This window comes from Bombina bombina, chromosome 12, assembly GCF_027579735.1.
Source record: "Bombina bombina isolate aBomBom1 chromosome 12, aBomBom1.pri, whole genome shotgun sequence".
Classification (NCBI taxonomy): Eukaryota; Metazoa; Chordata; class Amphibia; order Anura; family Bombinatoridae; genus Bombina; species Bombina bombina.
Genome location: NC_069510.1, coordinates 111,842,720 through 111,869,458, shown reverse-complemented (window position 1 = coordinate 111,869,458; position 26,739 = coordinate 111,842,720). Strand labels below are relative to the sequence as shown.

The following is a 26,739-nucleotide window of genomic DNA, read 5'->3' as shown; positions in this document are numbered from 1 at the left end:
GCCCATCTGGGGTTGTTTTTATAACAATGTATAGTTTTGTTTATTTTTAAATAACATTGTGCTAATTTTCAGACTCCTAACCAAGCCCCAAAGTTTTAGATGTATACTGATCTATACAGACTTCAGATTGCTATTGTTTGTGCAATGGGTCTTTTCATATGCAGGGGACGGGTCTGCTCTCAGCCCCTTTCGGTGGGTGTCCCAGGCTTATCTCATCAACAGTGTTAAATTGGGAGCTTCTAAATAATTTTTTAAAATGTTTTACATTGGATTTTTATATCAGTATATCTGTGCATAATATTCTTTACAGTAGTGTCTATTACATGCAGTTGAATGAAAATTGGTGTACACTGTCCCTTTAAGGAAAGAGACGAGAGCAAGGCTTCCCTAGTCTCTTTCTTTAACTGCACATGTGCAAATAACAATTCATGTTTAAACCCTTTATGTGTGTATTAATTTGTGATTGGTTAGCAAGAGTCCTTTTGTTCTGGGGTACAGGAAAATCAGAGAAAGGAAAAAAAAACATAGAACAATATACTCAGCTGCATTATTCATGGCAAAAAAACAAACAAACAAAAACAACATAAAATACTTGCCCCGAAATCACACTATATAGAATTTAAAAGAATATCATATATTTGTACACTCAACCACTCCCCCATTTATTTTCAAGCCTGCATGATTGTTATTAGTTCACATAAACATGGCTCTATGCACCCTGATATCAACAACACAATAAAATGAGTCCAGCTGTTGCTGACAGCTGATCATTACTACTATAAAGATCACCTGACAGTTAAAAGAACTTCATACCCCTTATTTGATTGGCTGGACCCCACTCTTTCAAATGAAGATGTTTATCATATATTCCTATGGTGAGGGGGAAATAAAGGTCACTCTAAAATCTCCAGCACCAATGCTGTGAGGTCACTGATATGACAATCTCCATGATCCAGGAGCAAACAGGACAACTTGTGTGAAATAGTAGGATTGCTGTTTTCCAATAAGGGGTCTTCAGTATGTCTATGTCATGTGGATGACAACATAGGGTACTACCCATGCCATTTTATTTTTTCCATATGCCTATGGTTCTGGAAGGTGATCACGATTTCCATGATGATCATCACCTTAACTTGCAAACTCTCTTTTGAGAGGGTCCGCTACTTTTTCAAAATAACTTTTCCCAGTTATAGAGCTCATATTTGGGTCTTATTATTTCTCTTTAAGCATAGAGTCACCTAATAGCCACGTGACTGCTATTTTTATGGCACTATCTAAAGAGGCACGAGACCCCCAATTTGAGTAGAAATTCCCACTTTCATATGAGGAATATTGCGTTTCCATTGTATACAATTCTTTAGGGCATAGGGGCTAATTGGTGCCACTGTCCCATAGAGTAATTACATCAGAGAGGTGACTGGAAAGAGTGGGCAACTCTCTTTCACTACTGGTGTCTCATACACCCCTGGGGGAGAAGTGATAAGAAATCAATAAATTCCCCCTCTCCCCATCAAACACTTCTCAGGTTCCTAATGAAGGCAGGTGATCTACAAATTATCAAGGGAAATAAATTAGAGGGGGGTATAGAGGTTATTAACAATTACCTGCTTTTTAGTGGGACAAGTGATCACTTGTTGATGGAATCTTTTAATAGTGATCACCTGCAACTTACAAGAGCAGAAAATCACTCTTTGGAAATTAAAGGGACATAAAACCAAAAAAATGTATTTCATGATTCAGATAGAGCATGCGATTTTAAACAACTTACTTCTATTATCTAAACTGTTTTTTTTCTGTTGATTTCTATAATTGAAAGGGATACCTAGGTAGACTCAGGAGATGCTGACTGGTGGCTGCACATACATGTGTCATGTTAGCGGCTCTCCCAATGCGCCCAGTAATGCATTACTGCTGTTTCAAAAAAGTATACCAAGAGAATGAAGCAAATTAAATAATAGAAGTAAAATGGACAGTTGTTTAGAATTGTATTCTCCATCTGAATTATGAAATAAACATTTTAAGTTTCATGTCCCTTTAAAGAGTCATTCTTTTAAATGATAGGCCCCTATAAGTGGTTTGGGAAATGAGATGTGACCTTCTGAAGCTCTCCCACCTGCAGCTTCAATAATCCACAGTTCCTTGCTACCTGTGATGAAATCACACAAATATGTGGTGAGGTCATGGAGACTACTCACTTAAAGGGACAGTACACTGTAAAATTGTTTTTCCATAAATGTATTTTAAATGACTTGTTATACCAACTGCAGAGTATAAAATATTTGAGAAATTGCATTTTCGGGTTTATTTGTGTATATGAAGTAGCTGGTTTTGTGCTTTGAAACCACAGCCTATTACAATGGGTTGAGCTTCAGGTAATATCAGATCTCATTATGTTATCACTTTCATGTACACAGACTTGCTTCCTTATCTTATATTTGTCTGGAACACCAAAGCTCAATACATAGAGAGAACAATGGAAAATTATCATTTTATTACTTAACTATCCTACACCTCACTGGGATTGTAATCTCTTCTGCTGGCCGTGTTTACTTAGGCTTGCCAATAGCGTATACGCCAGTATCAAAACTTTCAGTATAAATTGGGAAACCACAAGCTAAATCAGCTATTTCAAATGCTGAAATATAACTAAAGGAGCTACTTGCAACCAATTTAATACACTCTAGCAGGTAAAAAGGATCATTGGGAATAATTTAAAGGGGAGAAAGTTTTTGAGTGAACTGTCCCTTTAAGCCAGTGATGTAAAAGGAAACTGCAGTCTCCTTTCCTAGCTGAAGTGTGGTGACCCCAGGGGTCCAACTCAGAAAGAAGTCACCAAGGACGATGACGTACTCTTGGCCATGATAAAGGGGTTACAAATATGAATGGTTTTGGGTAATGGCCTGGCCAGACCAGAAAGACCACTCAAGAGTAAAAATCTGCATACTTGGTTTCTATAGCCCCTTGCAGCTGGCTTATTTACATTAGAGAACATTTTTTACTCTAATAAAAAAACCTTTTAAGCGAAAATAATGAATGTGGAAATTTGAGAATTAAAGACCTAAATTGAGAACTGGTATTTTTTTTGTGACTGATTTAAGGACACAGAAATTAGCATTCAAGATACTTTAAATACACAGCTCATTAGATAGCTCATGTCTTAATACATTTAGCATCTTACATTTATAAAGTGATTTACAGCTTATTATCGTGCATGATTTAATTACATTCAAATCTATATTTAAGATATTTTGCATCTCTGAAAAAAATTGTACTTGTGTCTCTGGGATCAATACTCACTTCTCTACATTATTTTATTTTAAAATGGAAAACTGCATTAGAAACTGAAAAGTGGGTAAATATAACAGCAGATGGAGTAATTTGTTGTTGAACTAAACATGACCGGTTTGTAGCCTATGCACCACTACAATTATGAAGATCCAGATTTATCAGTAATTATAAATCATGTTTTCTTATATAATATAATCTTCATTTGTGGATTACAACTAAAATAATATAACTAAAATACTATATATGAATGCCCGGATGGAAAAACCATCTTGCTTAACTCTGAGGAAGAATTATATGCAAGACCTTCCGAATGAACACTGCTTGAGAAAGAAATCAGATTGTTTGTTATCCTTAATCACTTAAAGTAGTATTTTAGAACTCTGTGTAGTAATCTCCTAGTCATTACTAGGATTCTGGCAAAATTACAAAATAACTATCTTTGAATTCATGTTCTAAGAATTCCCCAAGCTTTTTGAAGACAAAAGAGCTGTTTTCAAGACTGTCCTATACTAGAAAAAGAAAGAATATCATTATGCATAATAGAGTTCAAAACTCTAACTAGGTCAAGAGCTTCATAGACAACATATACATTGATTCAAACAGGCAATGCTTAGACATCTGTGGAACAAGGTTCCAATCCCACAGAAAAAGGAATGATTGAAGACTTGACGAAGAACATTGGGTTAACTTTAAAATGTGCACAACAGGAAGAGAAGCCCAGTGCACGTTCCTTCCTTCACTCCATTTATTACTTATGATCAGATCCACCAAAAATCTTTAGCTGTTATCAATGTATGGTTCTAAAAGAGGTTGTAAATAACTGATAATGAAATTGTATCTGAGACAGAATATTTGGTAAATATGGAACTATCCAGTGATTCTGCCTTGGCAAAATACTCTTATGAAAATCAGTTCCTTTCTGACTATAGCAAAAAGCTAATTTTTCCACTAATCTTGGTCTTTTGTATCTGAGTAAACAAGAACATTAAAAGAAATATGTAAGCCAGTCTGGACTTTCAAGGCATCACCATCCTATATCAATGTTTAAAGATTCTTGCTTTAAAGGATCTCCCTAAATGCAGACGTGTTGTGAGTCCTACCTAAAAGGTAACACAAAGTGAAATATTATCAGATACAACCTTTACATGACTGGGTGAGAAATAATAACGCACTTGAGTACACAAGGATAAACCTCAAAGGGCACACCAAGCCTTTGGCCTTTATGTGTTGAATACAGGAGTGTCAGACGATTATGAGCTAAGTTCCAAAGAAGCTAATAGATCTTGTATGCTTCATCCTTCACAAACTGCTTAGAATTGGTTGCAAGCCAATTTGTGCACACCAACTAGAGCAACAAAAAACATAACTGAAAATATAAACTAACTTTAAAAAAGTAAATGTTGTTGTATTGCCTTTTTTTACCATACATTTGTAGATTATGTAATTATACTGTGTTTAATGATCCTTTTAAGAAAAAGAACACACATGTTCTAAACATCATTTGTATTCAAAGTACTGCTTGAACTTTAGAAATGCATGAGAGTAATCATGTATCTCACTAAACAAACCTGTCACAAGTGATCCCGGGAGACACCTGGTTCAGTGACCTCATGCATCCTTTCCTAGAGAATGTGCGCCAACTTGTCTCCATGGTTACTGGCTCCAACTGGCAAATAACTGTTTCTCTGTGAAGCTACATCTTCCAAAATTCTTCAGTTCCCCACAAAGTACAGTGGTCTTTAATGTTGCTAGGTCACATGAAAACATTGTTATGTAGGCTCCACCCTGTGAATATCTTGTGCAAAGCAATTTAATCAGGGGTAAAGACTCAAGGAAATAGTGCTGAATAAACTGAGGAACCACATTTTGTGTGTGTGTGTGTGTGTGTGTGGGGGGGAGTTGGAAACAAAAAAAGCCAAAATTATTTCTAGAGCACAGAAGAATATCAAAACTGCAGAGTGAAAGGCAAAACTAAAACAGCAGAAACCAGAACCTTCAGAGAGTTAATCTGGTGTCTGTAAGGAAGATACCTCTTTTTCACTATCAGGTAAATAACTCACACCAAATAGGATTTTGTGTTTAATGGATTCCAGCAAAGTGGCAGTCATATTGTTTGAAAACTCCTTGTCCTTCAGGATAAAGAGTCCAAGTGACTAAACCGTCAGTGCAAGTTATTCATGCAATGGTAGTTAAGTAGACTATGACACGTGAAATGATCTGTGATTCTGTATTACCAGAAGATCATCGGAAACCCTTGTAGTTTCTAGACAAACCTGAGCCAGACGGATTGTTTTTATTTGATCTTGTTCGATCTTTTGCATAATTCAAGGAATCTGAACAGATGGACAAATATACAAAGTTCTGACCCCCAAGGAATCGATATTGTTTTCTACTACAACACTTTCTTGCTTTACATTTTTCTTTTCTAGCTACAAGATTTATGTAGTACTTCCTAGGTGCATATGGAGAGACCACTTTTCTTGCTAAATTGTCTTCTGAAAATATGCCTCCTGATTCTGGAGGTCCAGAATATAAATGTCCAAGGTTGACCTTGGTCTGTCGGAGAATCAGAGTAGCTTCCATTTGAAATACTGGCTGGTGGCTGTGAACATCTCCTTTATGGTTGATTTAAGCAATTATTTTCATTTTGTTAGATAATGGCCCAATTCTTTAAAACCTGTTTGTGAATGCAACAGAAAAAAACTTTTCAAAACATGAAAATAGAGCAATTCATACAGATTTGTACACATCTGTGAGTTGAAAGTGTTTCTCCATTATAATGGAATGAGCAGCATATATCTCTTAATTTTTCACCTCTCGGCACTTAGGACAAGTTCCACTGTAAAGGACATCATCATCACACAACACCCATGGTCAGACCCTGTGCACGGTCTCAGAGACACCATCCATACTTTTTAATAACAAAACAGACATTAATATTTTACTCTTACAAACATTGACATTAAATATTTTTTCAAGTGTGTCTCGAATGTTTTCCACTTGGCAACTGGTTCTCGTTTCACGTGTGATATATCATGTATTGGGCAAATCACGAAACTGAAGAAGTTAATGGCAGGAACGCTCACTGACAAATCTCTAGAAAATAAAGGTGAGGTAATGCTCAATTAATTTAGAACATTATATTGCCTTCCCAAAGAGGCCAAATCTGCAACCTTATAAGGATTTATGAATCCAGCACTAAAGCTGAAAATCTGTTAAAGCGACAGAAAAATGCCCATTTCTCCTCCCACATGATTTCATTTGACTCCAAGCCCGAAAGACTGCATTGAAGAACCACAGGGTGGCTGAAAATATCTGCCCCCTTATTGGGCTTTCATTAGCTATCAGTTAAGTTATAGAGATCTTTGGATCCACGATTCTCCTGGACTAGAAAACAAAATTACAACAGTCTCATGTGAAACAGAGCTTCAAAAGCGTAAGAGAAAATGACAATGGTGATGTTGACCTCATTGCTCAATATGTTGCCCTAGAGGACAGAGCTGGGATGAAAGAAATGTGACAAGTTCAGTAGAATGGAAGGACCAGTAATTCTCTAGATTTTCACCAGAGGATCCACTCAGCTAATACAAGTTATCAATGTTGCTAAATAACTGCAGACAACAGTACTCCATTTTATTTTATTTTTTTCATTTTAAAGAATGTGAGAAACTTTGGTTTTTCAAGACCAATGCTATTGTAATTAACCAATTAGAAGTGTGAGCTTACTTTCCCTTGTCAGTAGAATCTTTGGAAACAAAAAATAATAGGCGTTTGTTCTTATAGGTAATGTAAGAGCCTTCAAGTGCAGGGCACTGTAGGCGTGTCTCTGTAAAATGGTCTACAAAAAACAGGAGATGAACATATAAAACTAGAAGCCATTTTTGATCGTACACAACAGTAGTATTAGTCATGTGCAGGCTTCTTGCAATCCGTAACCCCCTCATCCTCTGAATACGCTGCATTACTAACCAAAGCTAAGTGTATCATTTATTGTAGCATGCATTTCTGATATTGTTATATTGTTAGCAAGAATTTACCATTTCTCATACATCTAAACTGAACTGCAGTATTTCATTATCTCAGTTATATTAAATGTGTGTATACTTACTTCCGTTGATTTAAAGTTATCTGTTACCCATCATCCCCTGCAAAACATGCAATAACGTCTCTACTGGTTGCAATAAAAATGTGCATATAACCAACCTTCAGCACAATCTCATTAACTGTGGCTGCATCCGACTCAAAGTAAAGGTGTTTGTAATCGTGGTTACTCAGGTAAGTCAGTTTAAACATCGCATGACCTGAGGAGAAAAACAAAAATGATTATCATGACTGTGCTTAAAGGGACATTAAACACTTTGAGATGGTAATATAAAATGATAAATTGCATATAATAAAACAACTCTGCAATATATTTTCATTATTTATTTTGTCCTCTTTGCCTGCAATTCCATTCTGATATTGTGAGCTTTTCAGTTCCTGTTAGAAATGGAATTGCAGAACACTGTTAAATCCAGCACAACCATTGGCTACACACTCTAGTGACCTATTTATAACTGACCCTAATTGGCCACAGCAGAGAAGGTAACACAAGTTACAACATGGCAGCTCCCAGTGTTTTATAGACACTAAAACTTTACACTTATTTTGTCACTTTTTAAACAACTAATGAAACTTTAAAAAATACATCTACATGTTACTCATTCACTAATCTTTTCTTTGAATACATCATTCTATCTAGCATATATTTAGTGTTTAATGTCCCTTTAAAGACTCGGTATCATTTTACAGAACATCAAAGTACAGCTCAGAGTTATTGAACATGGGATTTGCAGTATGTTTGCCCAGACTGTGTGTCACCCAAAGCTGTGTGCCCACATTAGTAATCGTTAGTTACCCGTTTACCACACACCCAAGCCCACTGGCATTATCCCAGGCTTCCCTGCAATTGGCTCATTCTTGCAGTCTTAAAGCACCATTAAAGTAAAAAATACATTTTTATGATTGATATAAATCGTGCAGTTTAAAAAACAAAACATTCCAATATGCTTCCAATATCGTAACATACACATTATTTTTATATGCACACTTTCTGAGGCCCCAGCTTCTTCTGAGCATAGGCAAAAGTGCATAGTATATACGTATATGCATTTTGTGATTGGCTGATGGCTGTCACATGATACAGGGGGAGGGAATACTGAATTAACTTTGACATTTGCCAGACATATTATACTGCTCATTTCAAATTCAAAACTAAATGCAATTTCACTGTCTTTTTATTGTGTATTTGCCAGTTATTCAATTCTTCTGTATTCAGTGGTCTTTTAAGGTGAACCAGGATATGTATTTGTGATTGTGTTAAAGGGAAATTAAAGTAATTTATGATGCATGCAATAGCAACACATGTCATTCTGAGGGAAATAACAGTGAAAAAAGATTATAGTATGTAATATACAAGCAATAGTACAATAACAAAATGGTCTGCACCAGTATTCAGACATGCTCAACTAGCTTCCAGTAGTGTCAGAGCATGAGGCATATGTGTGCAGCCAGCGGCATACACACATATGCTGTGAGGGCCTGTGCACCAATATTCAAGCTCAAAGAGCTGAAGATGGCATGCATTATGCCTGTAAAGACTTAATTTGTGTCATAAAAGCCACTGCTGACTCTCTGAGAGGATATGTGCGTATGCTGCTGAAAAACAGGAATACATTTTACTAGAAACATTATTGCTAATTGAAGTATTTTCCAAAAATGCTTCTATGTAAATGCACATTTAAATTTTGAGCTTTCTATCCCTTTAACGTACCTTTAAATTTTGTGTGCCTGACAAAGTATTCTATTGTTCATTACTGGACAATACAGTGCAGCTATGAGAGATCTAATAATTGTTTCAGCATCTAATTTCAGATCTGACATCCACCACTTAACACACATAATTTTATTTTGATTAACAGTATTACTAGAATGTCCTCATTGGAACTCTGAGGAAAATATATTCCAATGTGACACTGAAAGGAATCTGCAATGAGGGACAAAAATGTATATGGAAAAGTTTTATATTTTACAGTGTTTGTCAGGTGCGTGTAACCGTGGATTGCGTAAACATACTTGATACCAAATTCTTGTGCGCAACCTCAGTGACTGAAAATCTGAATTACATTGACTGAGTAGTTTAAGATATTTTATCTGTAAAAAACTGAATAGAAAATATTACATATCTGAATCTTAAGGGTAGATATTTTACCTAACAATTTCCTCAGTAGCCACATCCCATTGTAAAGGGACTTTAAGCATCCAATCAGGATGCTTGTCTTGGGACTTACAAGGAAGAATGCATCTGACATGTGCAGGAACTGTTATGTTATTTCCCCCTTCAGTTTAAGGAAGTTTACTATAAAATCTTGTAAAATTATGGAGAAATACCACAATATTAAGGTAAAACCAAATGTGAGGCAGCACTAATGATGCCAATTCGCTGTTGTTGTTTTCCCCATGCAGATGGCAGTAAAAAGAGTAGCTGTAGGAAAACTGCTCACACAGCACTTTATCTGATGAGGTGAAGATGGAACCTGAAAAAAGTTATTGTCCAGTTATGAAGCCACCAAAATACCTTGAACTCTTATTATAGACAGGAGAGTTTTGTAAAAATTCTGGGAGCTGTAGCTAGACCAAATGCAAGAGCAACAAACTGAAAGTGTTTATCCTGAAATGCAAACTTTAGAAACTGGTTATGGTCCTTGAAGGTAAGCATCCTTCAAATCTATTGTGGACATACACTCACCAGCCACTTTATTAGGTACACCTTGGTAGTACCGGGTTGGACCCCTTTTGCCTTCAGAACTGTCTTAAATCTTTGTGGCATAGATTCAACAAGGTGTTGGAAATATTCCTCAGACATTTTGGTCTATATTGAAATGATAGCATCACCAAGTTGCTGCAGATTTATCTGCTGCACAGCCATGATGAAAATCTTCCGTTCCACCACATCCCAAAGGTGCTCTATTGGATTGAGATCTGGTGACTGTGGAGGCCAATGGAGTACAGTAAAATCATTGTCATGTTTAAGAAATCAGTTTGAGATGATTTGAGCTTTGTGACATGGCGCATTATCCTGCTGGAAGTAGCCATCTGAAGATGGGTACACTGTAGTCATAAAGGGATGGACATGGTCAGCAACAATACTCAAGTGAGCCATGGCGTTTAAACTATGCTCAGTTAGTCCTAAGGGGCCCAAAATGTGCCAAGAAAATAACCCCCACATCATTACACCACCAGCCCCAGACTGAACCGTTGAAACAAGGCAGGAAGTATCCATGCCTTCATGTTGTTTACACCAAATTCTGACCCCACCATCTGAATGTCGCAGCTGAAATCGAGACTCATCAGAGCAAGCAACGTTTTCCCAATCTTCTATTGTCCAATTTTGGTGAGCCTGTGTGAATTGTAGCATTAGTTTCCTGTTCTTAGCTGAAAGGAGTGGCACCTGGTGTGGTCTTCTGCTGCTGTAGCCCATCTGCTTCAAGGTTCGACATGTTGTGCGTTCGGAGATAGTATTCTGCATACCTTGGTTGTAACGAGTAGTTGTTTGAGTTACTGTTGCCTTTCTATCATCTCGAACCAGTCTGCCTATTCTGCTCTGACATCAACAAGGCATTTTTGTCCACACAACTGCCGCTCACTGGATATTTTCTCCTTTTCAGACCATTCTCTGTAAATGGTTGTGCGTGAAAATCCCAGTAGATCAGCAGTTTTTGAAATACTCAGACCAGCCCGTCTGGCACCAACAATCATGCCACATTCAAAGTCACTTAAATCCCCTTTCTTCCTCATTCTGATGCTCGGTTTAAACTTCAGCAAGTCGTCTTAACCACGTCTAGATGCCTAAATGCATTGAGTTGCTGCCATGTGATTGTCTGATTAGCAATTTGTGTTACCAAGCAATTGAAAAGGTGTACCTAATAAAGTGGCTGGTGAGTGTATATTGACCCTGTTGAACAAGCGGTAAAAACATCCAAATTGTTTCCATTTTCAAAGTAGGAACACTGAGAAACTTATTTAAAGTCTTTAAATCCATAATAGGCCAGCTAATTCCCTATGTCTTTGGAACAATAAAAAGGTTGGAATAAAAATATTGGCCTTGTTCTGACACAGGAACTATTACTATCACTTCCATAAATTCCAGAATAGACCAGGCCTTCCAAAAAACGGTGTGATCTGTCCCTAACAGAAGAGGATCTGGATTGGGGGCTGCATCTTCATGCTGATTTGGAAGAGGAAGAAAGCTTTTATGACTGTTTGGACTTGTTCCAACTGTAACTGGACTTCCAAGAGGGTCTGGTAGATTCCTGTTTTAAAATAAAGTGGAGGATTTTTGGTTACTATATTGATGAATGGAACGAAAATGGCTTATTTGACCAGACCGGATATATATGTGTACACATGTATTTATGTGTATATATGTGTATATATGTCTGTAAATATATATATACACATATAAATACATAAATACATATGTAAAAACACACACATATACACATATATATTGAAAAGAAAAATATAAGAGTGTACTTTTTGAGACCATGTCAGATGACCATGATTTTAGCTAAAGCCGCTAATGCCATACTCCTAGCATTAATTCTAATTATGTCAACAGGGGCATCCCAAATTAAAGCATTTGCCGATGTTGAAAATCTTCATCTATAGAATCATCTGATATTTGATCAGATAGATTGTCATTAAACTGGTTAAACAGGTAACTCACTTGTAGTCTTGAATCCATGAGGTCTTTGAAAGATGTACTACATTCTAAAGAGAATATTAGTGTGCTTAGCTAAAGTAGAAATTGCACCATCCACCTTTGGGATAGCTTACAATAAATAGGAAATAAGTGATTGGAAGATCTACCCTCTAAAACAGGACACTTTAAGCTGACTGAGCATCATGGATCATGGGAAATGTAGTTCCAAACCCTCTGGAGGGCCAAGGTTGATCACCCCTGCACTAAAGAGGTGGGGACAGTTGCAGTATGCTCCATTACAGTGCACATAAAGACACAGTAAATAAGTGAATAAACCGCAGATTAACAGTGTACTTTAATATAATTAAAGTCAAAAGTGTTAAAGACTCAGGGACTTATGACAGCAAAAGCCAAGAACACAGAGAACTAATGAACTACAACAGTATTAATACTATTATTAATACAATTAGCATTAGTAGAGACGCACTAAGTGACTATAAGATATAATTTGTTGTGCGGAATAAAAATAAAAGTTTTCCTGCTCTTGTAGTAATGAGAATCTTACCCCATTCACACAGAGATAGTAGACGGTTAGGTAGTAGTGCTATGGCCGTTTCCTTTCTTCAGAAACGCAGAGGTGAATTGTAATGCGGGCAGTTAGCGCAGCAGGAATAATTTAGCTAGCGCACTGTCACTCTGAGTAAAAATTACTATGTAAAGAATGAGGTGAGCTAACAGAAGTTGGGCTAAAATAGCTGCACAAAAAGCCAACGCGTGCTAATCGGAGTGATGGGAGTAAGATCACCAACAGTGAAAAATCAAATATAAAAGAAAACGTGTATAAAAAGTAAAACTTTGTAAATGAACAAGTGGCATAAAAACAACAGTTGCCAGAGTTTGAAGGACTGTAATACAATTTTTTAAAGTGCACAAACACTAAGTGAATCTCTCTAGTCCATAAATTAGTCTCCCATAAAACAGCTAGACATTAAATAAATGTAAAGTCTAGGGTATACTGTGGTGTGTCTGTAAATCACTCTACGGTGCTTACCAGCTGCAGAAATAGACTGCTTCAAGTAGTGAACCCATCCAGTGCTGTGTAAGTAACAGCAGAGGATCTAAGTGAGGAGTATATTGACGACCCAACATTAAGAGGCTAAGTGACTGGTCCCCATGACACCTGTGGCAAGATTGTGACTAACTTCCATAGTGTGTAATTATAAAGCTGCACAAAACTCTGATATCCCTTCTGTCCAAAGTAGCAGCTCTCTGAAGGAGAAAATATGACTTAAATCTGTTGAAGAATCTGGAGCACCTCAAAACTTCACCTTCCTCCATGGGAGGCAAAGATAAGACTGGGATACAAGAGAGGTAGGAGGGATTAAAGGCTTATGGAGTTTTGAGAATCTTTTCCTTCTCATATTTGTCAGGAGTTGAAACCCAGGAGTAATGGTTTGTGGACACTCACGATCTTATGAAAGAAATATATATGATGGCGCTGAGCAGAAACTAAAGTGGATTTGGAAGGAGCCTGTTGTGGTGTTTTGGAGTGGAGCTATTAAATGTATGTTTGGGCTACAGCTACCACTGCCAAGAACCTCTGCCACCTTGACTCCTGCAATGCCAGGCTAGATTTACATGACAAGGGAACAGTAATTGTTCTGTAAAACAGCAAGCCACTATTCAATCTGTAATCAAAATCCAATTAGCAATTAAATTAGAATAGGGACGACTATAACAAGACCAGAAAAAAAGGAATAAGAACACAAAACCAGGAGTATGGACACAGAAACCTAATTAATGACCAAAATAGTAAGGGACAACCTTCGGGAGATCTGGTTACACTGGAAGACATTGGAGAAAAAATATTATCTAAGTTTAGCATAATATTGGCTTAAATTTCAGATGGGTGATCAGGAAAATGAGCTGGGTAATGTGTCCATTAAAAAGGCCCTGAGTAGAACACAAATCTTCAGCCAGAAGGAAGTTGCTGTCCATACTATTTAAGTTTAGGTTTATAGAAATAGAACAAAAGCTGGCAAGAAGGGTATCATCGAATAAATATTGTTTAGATATTCAGCATCATATAATGAATTATGTGTATTATTAGTATATAGATACTTAGTATAACTAGGCTTAGATACTCAGGATACAGAGCAGGGTTTATTATTATTTAGTCATACCATCACTATATTTTGTGATCTATGATGTCATGCAGTAATTAAGTATTATGAAGCATTATTCTTCCCCATTAATCTGTCTAATGATTTAATGATTGGGACAAATATGTACCTTGCTTAAATCATTGTACAATTTATATTGCTCTTGCATCATATATCTGAATGGCCTAAAGCAGATGTCAGCGTGTAGAGAGACGTCTATTAGGTGATTTAGTATATCATCATAAGCCTAGGTGCAGATCAGTATCTGCATTAAACATTCTTTGTGCAATCAGTTTCTTTTTAATATATTTTGCTTACAATTGCTGCTATATCTGAACCATGAAAGAAAACAATTGGGTTTAGTGCCCCTTTAAACATTATCTTTGATTATCTAAACCTTACAAATTAAAAATAAAACACAATTAAAATCAGTGTTAATCAGATAAAATAATATAAAGTCTATTAAATCACAAGAAGAGTTAATAAATGGGGGTATAATAGGAAAGGTAACAAAACAGGGAACACAATTACAGTTACAAAATAAAAGGGAATAAGAGAAACTAAACTTATAGGGGCCGATTTAACAAAGAGCGAGCGGACATGGTCCGCTGTAGTGAATCATGCCCGCTGTCGGCATTTATCATTGCACAAATTTGCGGCCAATCTGCTGCTAGCAGGGGGTGTCAATTAACCCAATCGTATGCGATCGGGCAGATTGATGTCCGCCGCCTCAGAGGAGGCGTACGAGTTAAGGAGCAGCAGTCTTAAAACCGCTGCTTCTTAACTCCCGTTTCCGGCGAGCCTAAAGGCTTGCATGAAAACAGTTATATTCAGGGCCATTCGGCCCTTGTTAAATCGGCCCCATAGTCTCTTTTTGTCCATATGTTATCCGGTAGCACAGACCATCTGCTGGCGTAGGAGGAGGGGCTACAGCCAGGGAACCTTTGTAGAGATAATCCAAGGCCAGCTTCCTCTGCTCTGACTCCATACAAAAGACACACAAACTCGTCCAGACAGCTACTTAAAAGGGACATGGTTCTTTGCTACGTTAAGACAAATAGCAATATCCCATACTACATTGCTGAGTCATTACTAGCCCTATGTCAGACATTTTTGTTGCCAGACCCTCTCCTAAGAGACAGGCTCCTTATGGCAAAAGAACATTCCTCAGGGGTGGAGAGAAATAAGGTTGTAAGTCTTCTCTACACCCACAGACAACACACAAAATGTTGCCCCCACCTTATGCCGGTGTTTATTATTTCTACTCTAGACATATGACCAGGTTAGGTGGTGTTTGCGTTGGGGGGTTGTGGTGGTTTGGAGTTTAATAGGTTAGGGGGTGTTTGCGTTGGGGGGTTGTGGTGGTTTGGAGTTTATTAGGTTAGGGGGTGTTTGCGTTGGGGGGCTGTGGTGGTTTGGAGTTTAATAGGTTAGGGGGTGTTTGCGTTGGGGGGTTGTGGTGGTTTGGAGTTTAATAGGTTAGGGGGTGTTTGCGTTGGGGGGTTGTGGTGGTTTGGAGTTTAATAGGTTAGGGGGTGTTTGTGTTGGGGGGCTGTGGTGTTTTGGAGTTTAATAGGTTAGGGGGTGTTTGTGTTGGGGGGTTGTGGTGGTTTGGAGTTTAATAGGTTAGGGGGTGTTTGTGTTGGGGGGCTGTGGTGTTTTGGAGTTTAATAGGTTAGGGGGTGTTTGTGTTGGGGGGCTGTGGTGTTTTGGAGTTTAATAGGTTAGGGGGTGTTTGCGTTGGGGGGCTGTGGTGGTTTGGAGTTTAATAGGTTAGGGGGTGTTTGCGTTGGGGGGTTGTGGTGTTTTGGAGTTTAATAGGTTAGGGGGTGTTTGTGTTGGGGGGCTGTGGTGTTTTGGAGTTTAATAGGTTAGGGGGTGTTTGTGTTGGGGGGTTGTGGTGGTTTGGAGTTTAATAGGTTAGGGGGTGTTTGTGTTGGGGGGCTGTGGTGTTTTGGAGTTTAATAGGTTAGGGGGTGTTTGTGTTGGGGGGCTGTGGTGTTTTGGAGTTTAATAGGTTAGGGGGTGTTTGCGTTGGGGGGCTGTGGTGGTTTGGAGTTTAATAGGTTAGGGGGTGTTTGCGTTGGGGGGTTGTGGTGTTTTGGAGTTTAATAGGTTAGGGGGTGTTTGTGTTGGGGGGCTGTGGTGTTTTGGAGTTTAATAGGTTAGGGGGTGTTTGCGTTGGGGGGCTGTGGTGGTTTGGAGTTTAATAGGTTAGGGGGTGTTTGCGTTGGGGGGTTGTGGTGGTTTGGAGTTTAATAGGTTAGGGGGTGTTTGTGTTGCGGGGCTGTGGTGGTTTGGAGTTTAATAGGTTAGGGGGTGTTTGTGTTGGGGGGCTGTGGTGGTTTGGAGTTTAATTGGTTAGGGGGTGTTTGCATTGGGGGGTTGTGGTGGTTTGGAGTTTAATAGGTTAGGGGGTGTTTGTGTTGGGGGGCTGTGGTTGTTTGGAGTTTAATAGGTTAGGGGGTGTTTGTGTTGGGGGGCTGTGGTGGTTTGGAGTTTAATAGGTTAGGGGGTGTTTGCATTGGAGGTTGTTGCAGTTTAGGGGTAATAAGAGAGGCGGTGTTTGCAGTGGGGGTTATGGTGGTATAGGGGTTAATAGGTTAGGACGTTTATATAAAAAAGGTGGGCTTTAAGGAACAAATGAAGGTGCGGGAAGATGAGAATACATCCAAACATAGGAATTAAAAGGGCATAACATTCAGATCACATTCTCCATTTAAATTTGATAATGCATAGTAAAAACAGTGTATTTTTATTATTTATTTTGCCAACTACTCCTGTAATTTAAAGCAGGGTTCAACATATTTGTTCAAAATCTAGGAGCCATCTTCACAGCAGCAAACCACGGCACCCGGACATCATATTAAGGCACAAGTGGCTCCCTGGCACCTGGTGTCGAGCCCTGATTTAAAGGCACATAAAAGCTGTAGTAAATCTTGTAATGTGCAAGAGTATTTCATTGTTGTACTAGTGCTTGCAGATAACTGTGTTTAAACCCAACAAAGGGGCTAACAAATAGTAAGTCAGCTCTGAAATGGCAATGTATTACTGGGAGTTAGCTGAACATGACAGGTAAGCCAATCATATCATATCATATCACGTCATATATGTGTAGAGCCAATATTCAGCTATAGAGCCAAAGTGCTTTGTAACTCTGGAGCTGACTTTGACTATGTGCTTAACCCCTTTACAGGGGGTTACACACAGTTATATGCAAGCAACAGTTCAAAACATTATTTTTTTATTGCACGTTTATGTCTCTTTAACTCTAAAAATTGTGGGGGTTTTTGCGATTCCGACAAGAGATTTAAGTGCATAATCTAGATTGTGGAAGCCTAACCCAGCAACAAGATATACAGTTATTACTTGATCAATGCAAAAGCTTATTTATTTGTGCCCCTAACTCAGTGATAGCGAACCTTGGCACTCCAGATGTTTCAGTACTACATTTCCCATGATGTTTAAGCAATCTGGTCTAGTCAAGCATCATGAGAAATTTAGTTCTTTAACTTCTGGAGTGCCAGGGTTCGCCATCACTGCCCTAAATGGACTCAGCAAAGGCGATAAAACAAGAAGCATTTCAAAGGGTGTGTCTCAGCAAAACAGAGCAAAATTTGCTAACAAAGTGTCAGTTTGATGTTTGTTTCATATGCAGATCTTTTGCAATCCATTGCTTCACTGGTGACATATACTATGTTTGTATGATGTCCCTCTAAGATGCCAAAACCCCAAAATCTTTGTGCCAGTTACTGAAATCTAGTATGAGAAACTAAATATATCCAGTGATAGAGTTAAATGGATCATCCCCGTAGCAGATGTGCTGCAATATAAAAAAAAACATTAGACAATGGTTGTACAATGCAGCTGATGGTCCGTGTACATCATCTGCTGACAATGTGTTTATACAGTTGTAAAGGGACAGATTATAAATATTGCAGCAGTGGCAATCAAGTGGTTAAAGGGACACTCAAGTCAAAATTAAACTTGCATGATTCAGATAGGGCATGCAATTTTAAACAACTTTCCAATTTACTTTTATCATCAAATTTGCTTTGTTCTCTTGATATTGTTTGCTGAAAGCTAAACCTAGGTAGGCTTATATGCCAATTACTAAGCCCTTGAAGTCTATTATCTGCATTTTTAGAGTTTTTACAGCTAGAGGGCGTTAGTTCATGTGTGCCATACAGATAACATTGTGTTCACCACATGGAGTTATTTATGGGTCAGCACTAATTGGCTAAAATACAAGTCTGTCAAAAGAAATGAGATAAGGGGGCAGTCTGCAGAGACTTAGATACAAGGTAATCACAGACGTAAAAAGTGTATTAAAATAACCGTGTTTGTGACGAGACCAATCTCGCCACTGTGCATTGGAGGAGCCTGGTTGCACGCCTGCTGCGATTTATGTGACGTGAGTCACCAAGATCTGAGGGCCTGTTATGGAACATTCTTTGGGATGGAGGTACATGGGCTTAAGGATACCCAGAGACTGCATGGAAATGTGGAATTTTATATGCTGGACACCCCATGTACTTTCATAACTCTGTCTTATGTCCATGTCACCCTGTATCCATAAATACAGGATGGGTACAGGGTATGAGTGCCCCTTGTGGGAGCAATTGTGACTCTATAAACCAAGTGGGCATAAAAGACTTAATAGTTAATAATAAGAGCTGTTCTTGTATTCTGTAATAAGATGTATTTAATTTTCGTTTCTAATCTGATTGTGTCTCAGGAGTCTGTTTGGGTAAACTGATTGTGTTCCTGTGTGATATGTTAACTAGACTGCCCAACATCAGATTGTCTGAGTAAACTTTCTTCCCCAGTTAATTAACTTGATATGTTAATCTGTTTTACCTGTGAATAGACAATTGCTTTCTTGTGTTTGATTGTTTAATTGTTTATGCAATGTATCTTTATTGTATCCTGTAAAAGGGCGTTTTCCTCTAGCCATGGAGATAGTTGGATTTCTTCCCAATTATCTCCAGGATAGGGAGGAGGGGTTCACTGGTACCAAGGGAAGCGTTTATGCCTGAGCCACTGCGATTGGCTAATGTACTATACTTGTCCACCAGGTGGGAGACCTGCTTATATACCGGGCATGTAGCCCTCAATAAAGAGATTCCTGTTTTACCCTCAAGACGGAGCTTGGTCTCGTGTTTGGGGGGGATTTACTGTATGCTGTTAGAGACTGATTGCCAGGAGTGTAAGCCGCTTGGGTGCTTGTCCTGTTCGTCTGCTAGCAGCTATTCGTGAGGTTCCAGTTCGGGAGGTTGGTGTTCTGCAGTAGCTGTGCGCAAAGAGGTCCGTTACAAGTGGTGGCAGCGGCGGGATCTTTCCCACAGCCAGAAGGACAGCTACAAGAGCCCACCATTCCGTGGATTTACAAGTTGGGGGCAACGCATGTCCCAGTACAGCGACCCTAAAAGCAACAGAATGGAACCAGCAGTGTTATACGAGAAGGAGGACCTGGATGGCCGGGATGCATTAAGGAAAGGCATCTGGTACCAGGCCCTGGATAATGTACAATACCAGCGGGGTGAGAGTCTCCCCAGTGAAGAGCAGCGGTTGCAGAAGCAAGTGGCCCTGCGGATGCCCTTCCTGGGAGAGCAACCCTGGAGTAATTGGTGAAGGAACTAGAGCACTGGGTATGGCAGGAGCTATGGCTGGAGGATGCCTACCAGGCGCTCTGGTTGTATATGACACAGTATATACCCTGGACAGCCGAGCATGACAAGCCAGAGGGAGAGGAGTTTGATGGTCCTGGCTTGTTATGGGAATCCTTTGCAGAGCCTGACTTCGGGAGCCCTGCGCAGACCAGACTTCAGGACATTTTCTACGAGAGGGAGGCTAGGCATGACTGGGTTGACCACCGTGAGGTAGAGCAAGACCTGGCTCACCTAGCAACCCTGGAGTGGGAACTGGAGCAAGACTACCGAGATCTCTTCCACTCCATTGGGAAGGCTCATCAGGACAGCAAGGTGACAGACCCAGGTACAGACCCATTCAGCTGGGAAGATATTGTGGAGATTTACTGGGAAGGACCCCAAGTGGCCGGTGGAGATGGGACCGAGGTCTCTCCACCGGTCCTGCAGGGAATTGGGAGCCCAGTCTCCATTCCCCAGCGGCAGGCTGAACTACAGGGGGCAGAGACAGTTGGTCCTGTCCCCCAGCAGCAGAGTGAATTGCAGGGAATTGGGAGCCCAGTCTCTATTCACCAGCGGCAGGCTGAGTTACAGGGGGCAGAGACAGTTGGTCCTGTCCCCCAGCAGCAGAGTGAATTGCAGGGAATTGGGAGCCCAGTCTCCATTCCCCAGTGGCAGGCTGAGTTACAGGGGGCAGAGACAGTCGGTTCTGTCCCCCAGCAACAGAGTGATATGCAGGGAATTGGGAGCCCCCCAGCAGCAGAGTAATATGCAGGGAATTGGGAGCTCAGTCTCCATTCCCCAGCGGCAGAGCAATGTACAGGGAATTGGGAGCCCAGTCTCCATTCCCCAGCGGCAGACTGAGCTACCGGGGGCAGAGACGGTCGGTCCTGCTCCCCAACAGCAGTGTGTGTTACAGGGAATAGAGAGCCTAGTCTCCTTTCCCCAGCAGCAGGACTCGGTATTGGGAGCGGAGACATCAGTCTCCCTCCCCCGCGGCTGGAAGTATGTATGGGAGAGGAGCTTGTTACCCCCTTTCCCCAGCGGCAGCTTGTCATACCCAGGGGAGACAGTAAGCCCCACAACCAGGCAGATGGGACTGTGGTCTCTGCACTTACAGCAGAGGGGGTAGGGACGGTCGGTCCTGTCCCCCAGCAACAGGGCTGTTTAGCCAAAGGGGAGACAGTCGGTCTTCCCCTCCAGCAACAGAGCTGTGTATCAAAGGGGAGACAGTCGGTCTCCCCCTCCCACATCCAGGCTCCAACCAAGCTACTTCCGTGGTAGCGCTGGCACTAGGGCAGAGTACCGCTGGTCTCTGCCCACTCAGCAACCCACCAAGGCAGCCTACCAGTCCCCCGCACAGCCGCGGTGAGGCACCTGGACATGGACAAGTTTCTCCTCTACCCAGGTGTAGTAACCATTTATTGTGGGTGGGCTGTACTGCTGATTGTGTTTGTGGGTGGGTTGCTGGACTAACCAGGGCACTGACCGGCAGGAGGTCAGATACCCTGTTAGTCTGTTTGGAAAAGGGGAGAGATGTGACGAGACCAATCTCGCCACTGTGCATTGGAGAAGCCTGGATTTACTGTATGCTGTTAGAGACTGATTGCCAGGAGTGTAAGCCGCTTGGGTGCTTGTCCTGTTCGTCTGCTAGCAGCTATTCGTGAGGTTCCAGTTCGGGAGGTTGGTGTTCTGCAGTAGCTGTGCGCAAAGAGGTCCGTTACAGTGTTGATTTTGCAAAACTGGGGAGTGGGTAATAAAGGGATTATCTATCTTTTCAAACAATAACAATTCTGGAGTAGACTGTCCCTTTAGCAAACACACAAACAATAATCATTTGTTTCATGCTAAACTATTTTCAGTCTGCTCTAGCGCTTGAGTATACTGAATGCACATTTAAGTATTATGGTTGTGTATTGGTGTGTGTACTTGTGTATTAAATGGACACAAAGCACCTTGTAATTACAATACTTGTATGCAGTATTATAATTTATTAACATACTGGTTAAGTGTAAAATTGTTCTGAATAGATTAACACCTATTTAGCCACAATGTTTTTTTAAATGGTCAACCTACTCTCAACACTTGCCTTATCTGGTGGAGTCCCCTTGTTAAGGCGAGCCACTGTCATTTTATTAGCAAAACGTTTTATTCTCATCAACTCTGCTGAGGCCAACTAGAGACAGATATGCTGCAGGGTTAGCCTTGTAAAGTCTGAGGAATGCGCTTTCATTTTTAAAAATTGGAATGCCAAAATTTTCAGAATTAAACTACAGGATAAGGGGGGAAAACTTAATGAACGTATACATTGCAAAATATCTTTACTACATAAAATGAAACATTTTATATAACAATCTTTATGTGTGCTTAAAGGGACACTAAACACAATGTTTTCTTTCATTATTCAGACAGAGCATGAAATTTTAAGCAACTTTCTAATTTGCTCCTTTTATAAATTTGTATTCGTTCTCTTGCTATCTTTATTTTAAAAAGCAGGAATATAAAGCTTAGGAGCCGGCCCATTTTAGGTTCAGCACCCTGGATAGTGCTCGCTTATTGGTGGATGTATTTAGCCACCAATAAGCAAGCGTAACCCAGGTTCTGAACCAAAAATGGCCGGCTCCTAAGCTTTACATTCCTGATTTTTAAATAAAGATAGCAAGAGAACAAAAGAAAATAGATAATAGGAGTAAATTAGAAAGTTGCTTAAAAATGCTTTTCTATCTGAATCATGAAAGAAAAAAAAAATTGGGTTTTAATATATATATTAAAATCTTCCGTAAAAAGCACTGGCAGGATTTAAGTCTTTGGGATATTATCCCCATTCTTCAGAAGGATCTGAAGAAAGGGTTAATATCCCTGAAACGTCAATAAAAGTTTTTGGCACATATGGGTTTGACTTAAATCGTGCAAGTGCTTTTTTTGGGAGAATTTTTATGAACTGTTAGCTCCCAGGTTGATGTGACCTATTTGGAGAGCGTATTAGAAATTGCAGTGGACGACTTAGACATTTTACTTTTTCCTATCTTTAACATTGAGTGGACTACTAACTTTTCCCTCTGGGCTAGTAGCTTTTAATTCCTGACTAGTAAACCATAGTGATATTTTTCCACCCCTGTATATACAGTGGATATAAAAAGTCTACACACCCCTGTTAAAATGTCAGGTTTCTGTGATGTAAAAAAAATGAGACAAAGATAAATCATTTCAGAACTTTTTCCACCTTTAATGTGACCTATAAACTGTACAACTCAATTGATAAACAGACTGAAATCTTTTAGGTAAAGGGAAATAAAAAACTAAAATAATATGGTTGCATAAGTGTGAACACCCTTAAACTAATACTTAATTGAAGCACCTTTTGATTTTATTACAGCACTCAGTCTTCTTGGGTATGAGTTTTTCAGCATGGCACATCTTGACTTGGCAAGATTTGCCCACTCTTCTTTGCAAAAACACTCTAAATCTGTCAGAATGTGAGGGCATCTCCTGTGCACAGCCCTCTTCAGAACACCCCACAGATTTTGAATTGGATTCAAGTCTGGGCTCTGGCTGGGCCATCCCAAAACTTTAATTTTCTTCTGGTGAAGCCATTCCTTTGTTGATTTGGATGTATGCTTTGGGTCGTTGTCATGCTGAAAGATGAAGTTCCTCTTCATGTCCAGCTTTCTAGCAGGAGCCTGAAGGTTTTGTGCCAATATTGTCTGGTATTTGGAACTGTTCATTATTCCCTCTACCTTGACTAAGGCCCCAGTTCCAGCTGAAGAAAAACAGCCCCAAAGCATGATGCTAACACCACCATGCTTCACTGTGGGTATGGTGTTCTTTTGGTGATATGCAGTGTTGTTTTTGTGCCAAACATATCTTTTGGAATTATGGCCAAAAAGTTCAACTTTGGTTTCATCAGACCAGAACACCTTTTGCAACATGCTTTTGGGAAACTTCAGATGTGTTTTTGCAAAATTTAGCCGTGCTTGGATGTTTTTTTTTGTAAGAAAAGGCTTCCGTCTTGCCACTCTACCCCATAGCCCAGACATATGAAGAATACGGGCGATTGTTGTCACATGTATCACACAGCCAGTACTTGCCAGATATTCCTGCAGCTCTTTTAATGTTGCTGTAGGCCTGTTGGCAGCCTCCCAGACCAGTTTTCTTCTCATCTTTTCATCAATTTTGGAGGGACGTCCAGTTCTTGGTTATGTCACTGTTGCACTATGTTTTCTTCACTTGATGATTACTGTCTTCACTGTGTTCCATGGTATATCTAATGCCTTGGAAATTCTTTTGTACCCTTCTCCTGACTGATACCTTTTAACAATGAGATCCCTCTGATGCTTTAGAAGCTCTCTGCAGACCATGGCTTTTGCTGTAGGATGCAACTAACAAAATGTCAGGAAAGACCTACTAGAGCAGCTGAACTTTATTTGGGGTTAATCAAAGGCACTTTAATGATGACAGGTGTGTACTGACTCCTATTTAACATGATTTTTAATGTGATTGCTTTATTCTGAACACAGCTACATCCCCAGTTATAAAAGGGTGTTCACACTTATGCAACCAGTTGTACAGTTTATAGGTCACATTAAAGGTGGAAAAAGTTCTGAAATGATTTATCTTTGTCTCATTTTTTACATCACAGAAACCTGACATTTTAACAGGGGTGTGTAGACTTTTTATATCCACTGTATATATATATATATATATATATATATATATATATATATATATATATATATAAAACACACTCATTCATTCTTTTTAAATAAAATAAAGTAAAGCAATATTAAAAATCAATGCTAATATTCAAATATTAAAAGCAAAATGCTGAGAAAAAAAACCTTAAGCATGATTTTCATCTCTGAATTTCCCTGTACTACTGTGTTTGGATCTCTCACTGCACGCAAACACAACATTCCCAAGCATGGAACATCAATCAAGCGATGGCGGCTCGTGACAACTGACAACAGACGGCCAAGGTCAAAGGTTATGAGATGAAGAAAGTAGGAGGGGGTAGAGAGCACGGTGGTGGGTTCCCGCTTCTGCAGAGGTATATTATAATAGTGGCAGGGGTAGGACTCCCTGAATCTGCCATCTTCATCAATCATTATGTCACCTGGTACAGAGCAGTCATGCGGGACTGCTGGATTCAGATCTGAGATAGGTTTGAAAAGACAGAAGGAAATGGGATGAAGCAAGTGAAAAAGGGACATAAGTGATGAGATGAGATAGTAGGGGTAAGCAACAAAGATGGGATGGGATTAGACAGAATGGGATATGCCAGGGTGTATATAAAATAAGCAACTTGTGAGGATAGGGATGAGACAGAGAGGGATATCACCAGAATAGCAGGGCAATAAATAAGAAAGATGAGGTTAAAGAGGATGAGATGGAAATAGATTATATAAAAAAACAGTAGGGTGAGCTAGAGGTGGGTCAAGGGGATGGATCAGGCAGAGTAGGGTGAGCAAGCAAAGGAGAATATGGGAAAACTGGATTGTTAAGGTAGGACATGAGACAGAATGAGGCACAAAATTGAATGTCAGACAGGAAATGGAGGACATCAGACAGGAAGGAGATGAATTAGAGAGGACACAAGACAAAGAAATGAAGAGACAAAGAAATGGAGATACAAGAGAAGACAGGTTGGTTTGAGACAGAAGATAAGATTATAAAAGGTACAACAAAGCACTATAACTGTGTATAGGTTAAAGAGCCATAACTTTTTACCATCTTGCCCTACACCCCTTTTACTATAAATGTCCTGGTTTCACTCCCTAGGCCAAAACCCTGGACTGTCTAACTCTACCCACTGCATGCCAATCCCAACCCATGTGGGGCTCAGCTTCTGCCTGTATTACCTCCTTCCTGTCTTGCAGACCAGGATAGTAACAGGGAATTATATGGAGAGTAAGAAAGAAATGGACAAAATCAAAGAGAGTAAAACAAAGGGACCCATCCTTACACTCTCAAATAAAAACATAAATAAGGAGTCCTTGTGTACTTTTGTCTGGACAGTTAGTTCCACTGGAACACAGGTCAATTCCAACCCATCAGAATCTGGATAAACACACCAAAAACAAACAAAACTTTGAAAAGCAGGGCAATTTCAGGCTTTTTAAGAGTTTTTATGCGAGGATTTGATGACTGCGTAATGTCTCTGAATACAGGTTATTCACTTAATGTATTAATATCAGTTCATGTAATTACATTTCATGCCATTTTGAATCATTATATAATTAATATATATACGAGCAATAGAATTATTGCACAGGCAATTAGCACATCTAGGCACGTATCCCCACTTGCTTTACCCCAGAATTACCCGGTATACGCTGTTACCAGTGCACCAGAGGATTCTGGGTAAGATATGCAAATTAGATGTGCAATATCTCAAGCTTTTTGCTTCTCTGGGGTAAGTGCAACAGAAACAAAACCACTTCTAGACAGCTGTTTCGTGCTCATACGCACTCGTCAGCAGAAGGTTTTGATTTGCTGCAAAGTAAAGCTCTTTCAAGGGCAAAAGCAATATTCATTTAAGTTACAATATTTTCTTAGTCGCATCCCACAGCAAAAGCCATGGTCCACAGAGAGCTTCCAAAGCCCCAGAAATACCCGGTATACGCTGTTACCAGTGCACCAGAGGATTCTGGGTAAGATATGCAAATTAGATGTGCAATATCTCAAGCTTTTTGCTTCTCTGGGGTAAGTGCAACAGAAACAAAACCACTTCTAGACAGCTGTTTCGTGCTCATACGCACTCGTCAGCAGAAGGTTTTGATTTCCTGCAAAGTAAAGCTCTTTCAAGGGCAAAAGCAATATTCATTTAAGTTACAATCTTTTCTTAGTCGCATCCCACAGCAAAAGCCATGGTCCACAGAGAGCTTCCAAAGCATCAGAT

The 26,739-nt window shown here is 39.7% G+C and overlaps 1 protein-coding gene across 1 annotated transcript in view; it reads right to left on the bottom strand.

Annotated features, from left to right (window-relative positions):
- Positions 1-26,739, bottom strand: part of MAPKAP1 (MAPK associated protein 1) — a 451,857-nt gene that overhangs the window by 5,504 nt on the left and 419,614 nt on the right. Inside the window, exon 11 of the mRNA XM_053695639.1 lies at positions 7,492-7,589. Coding sequence (XP_053551614.1) covers positions 7,492-7,589 — 98 coding nt within the window. The remainder of the gene's footprint in view (positions 1-7,491; positions 7,590-26,739) is intronic.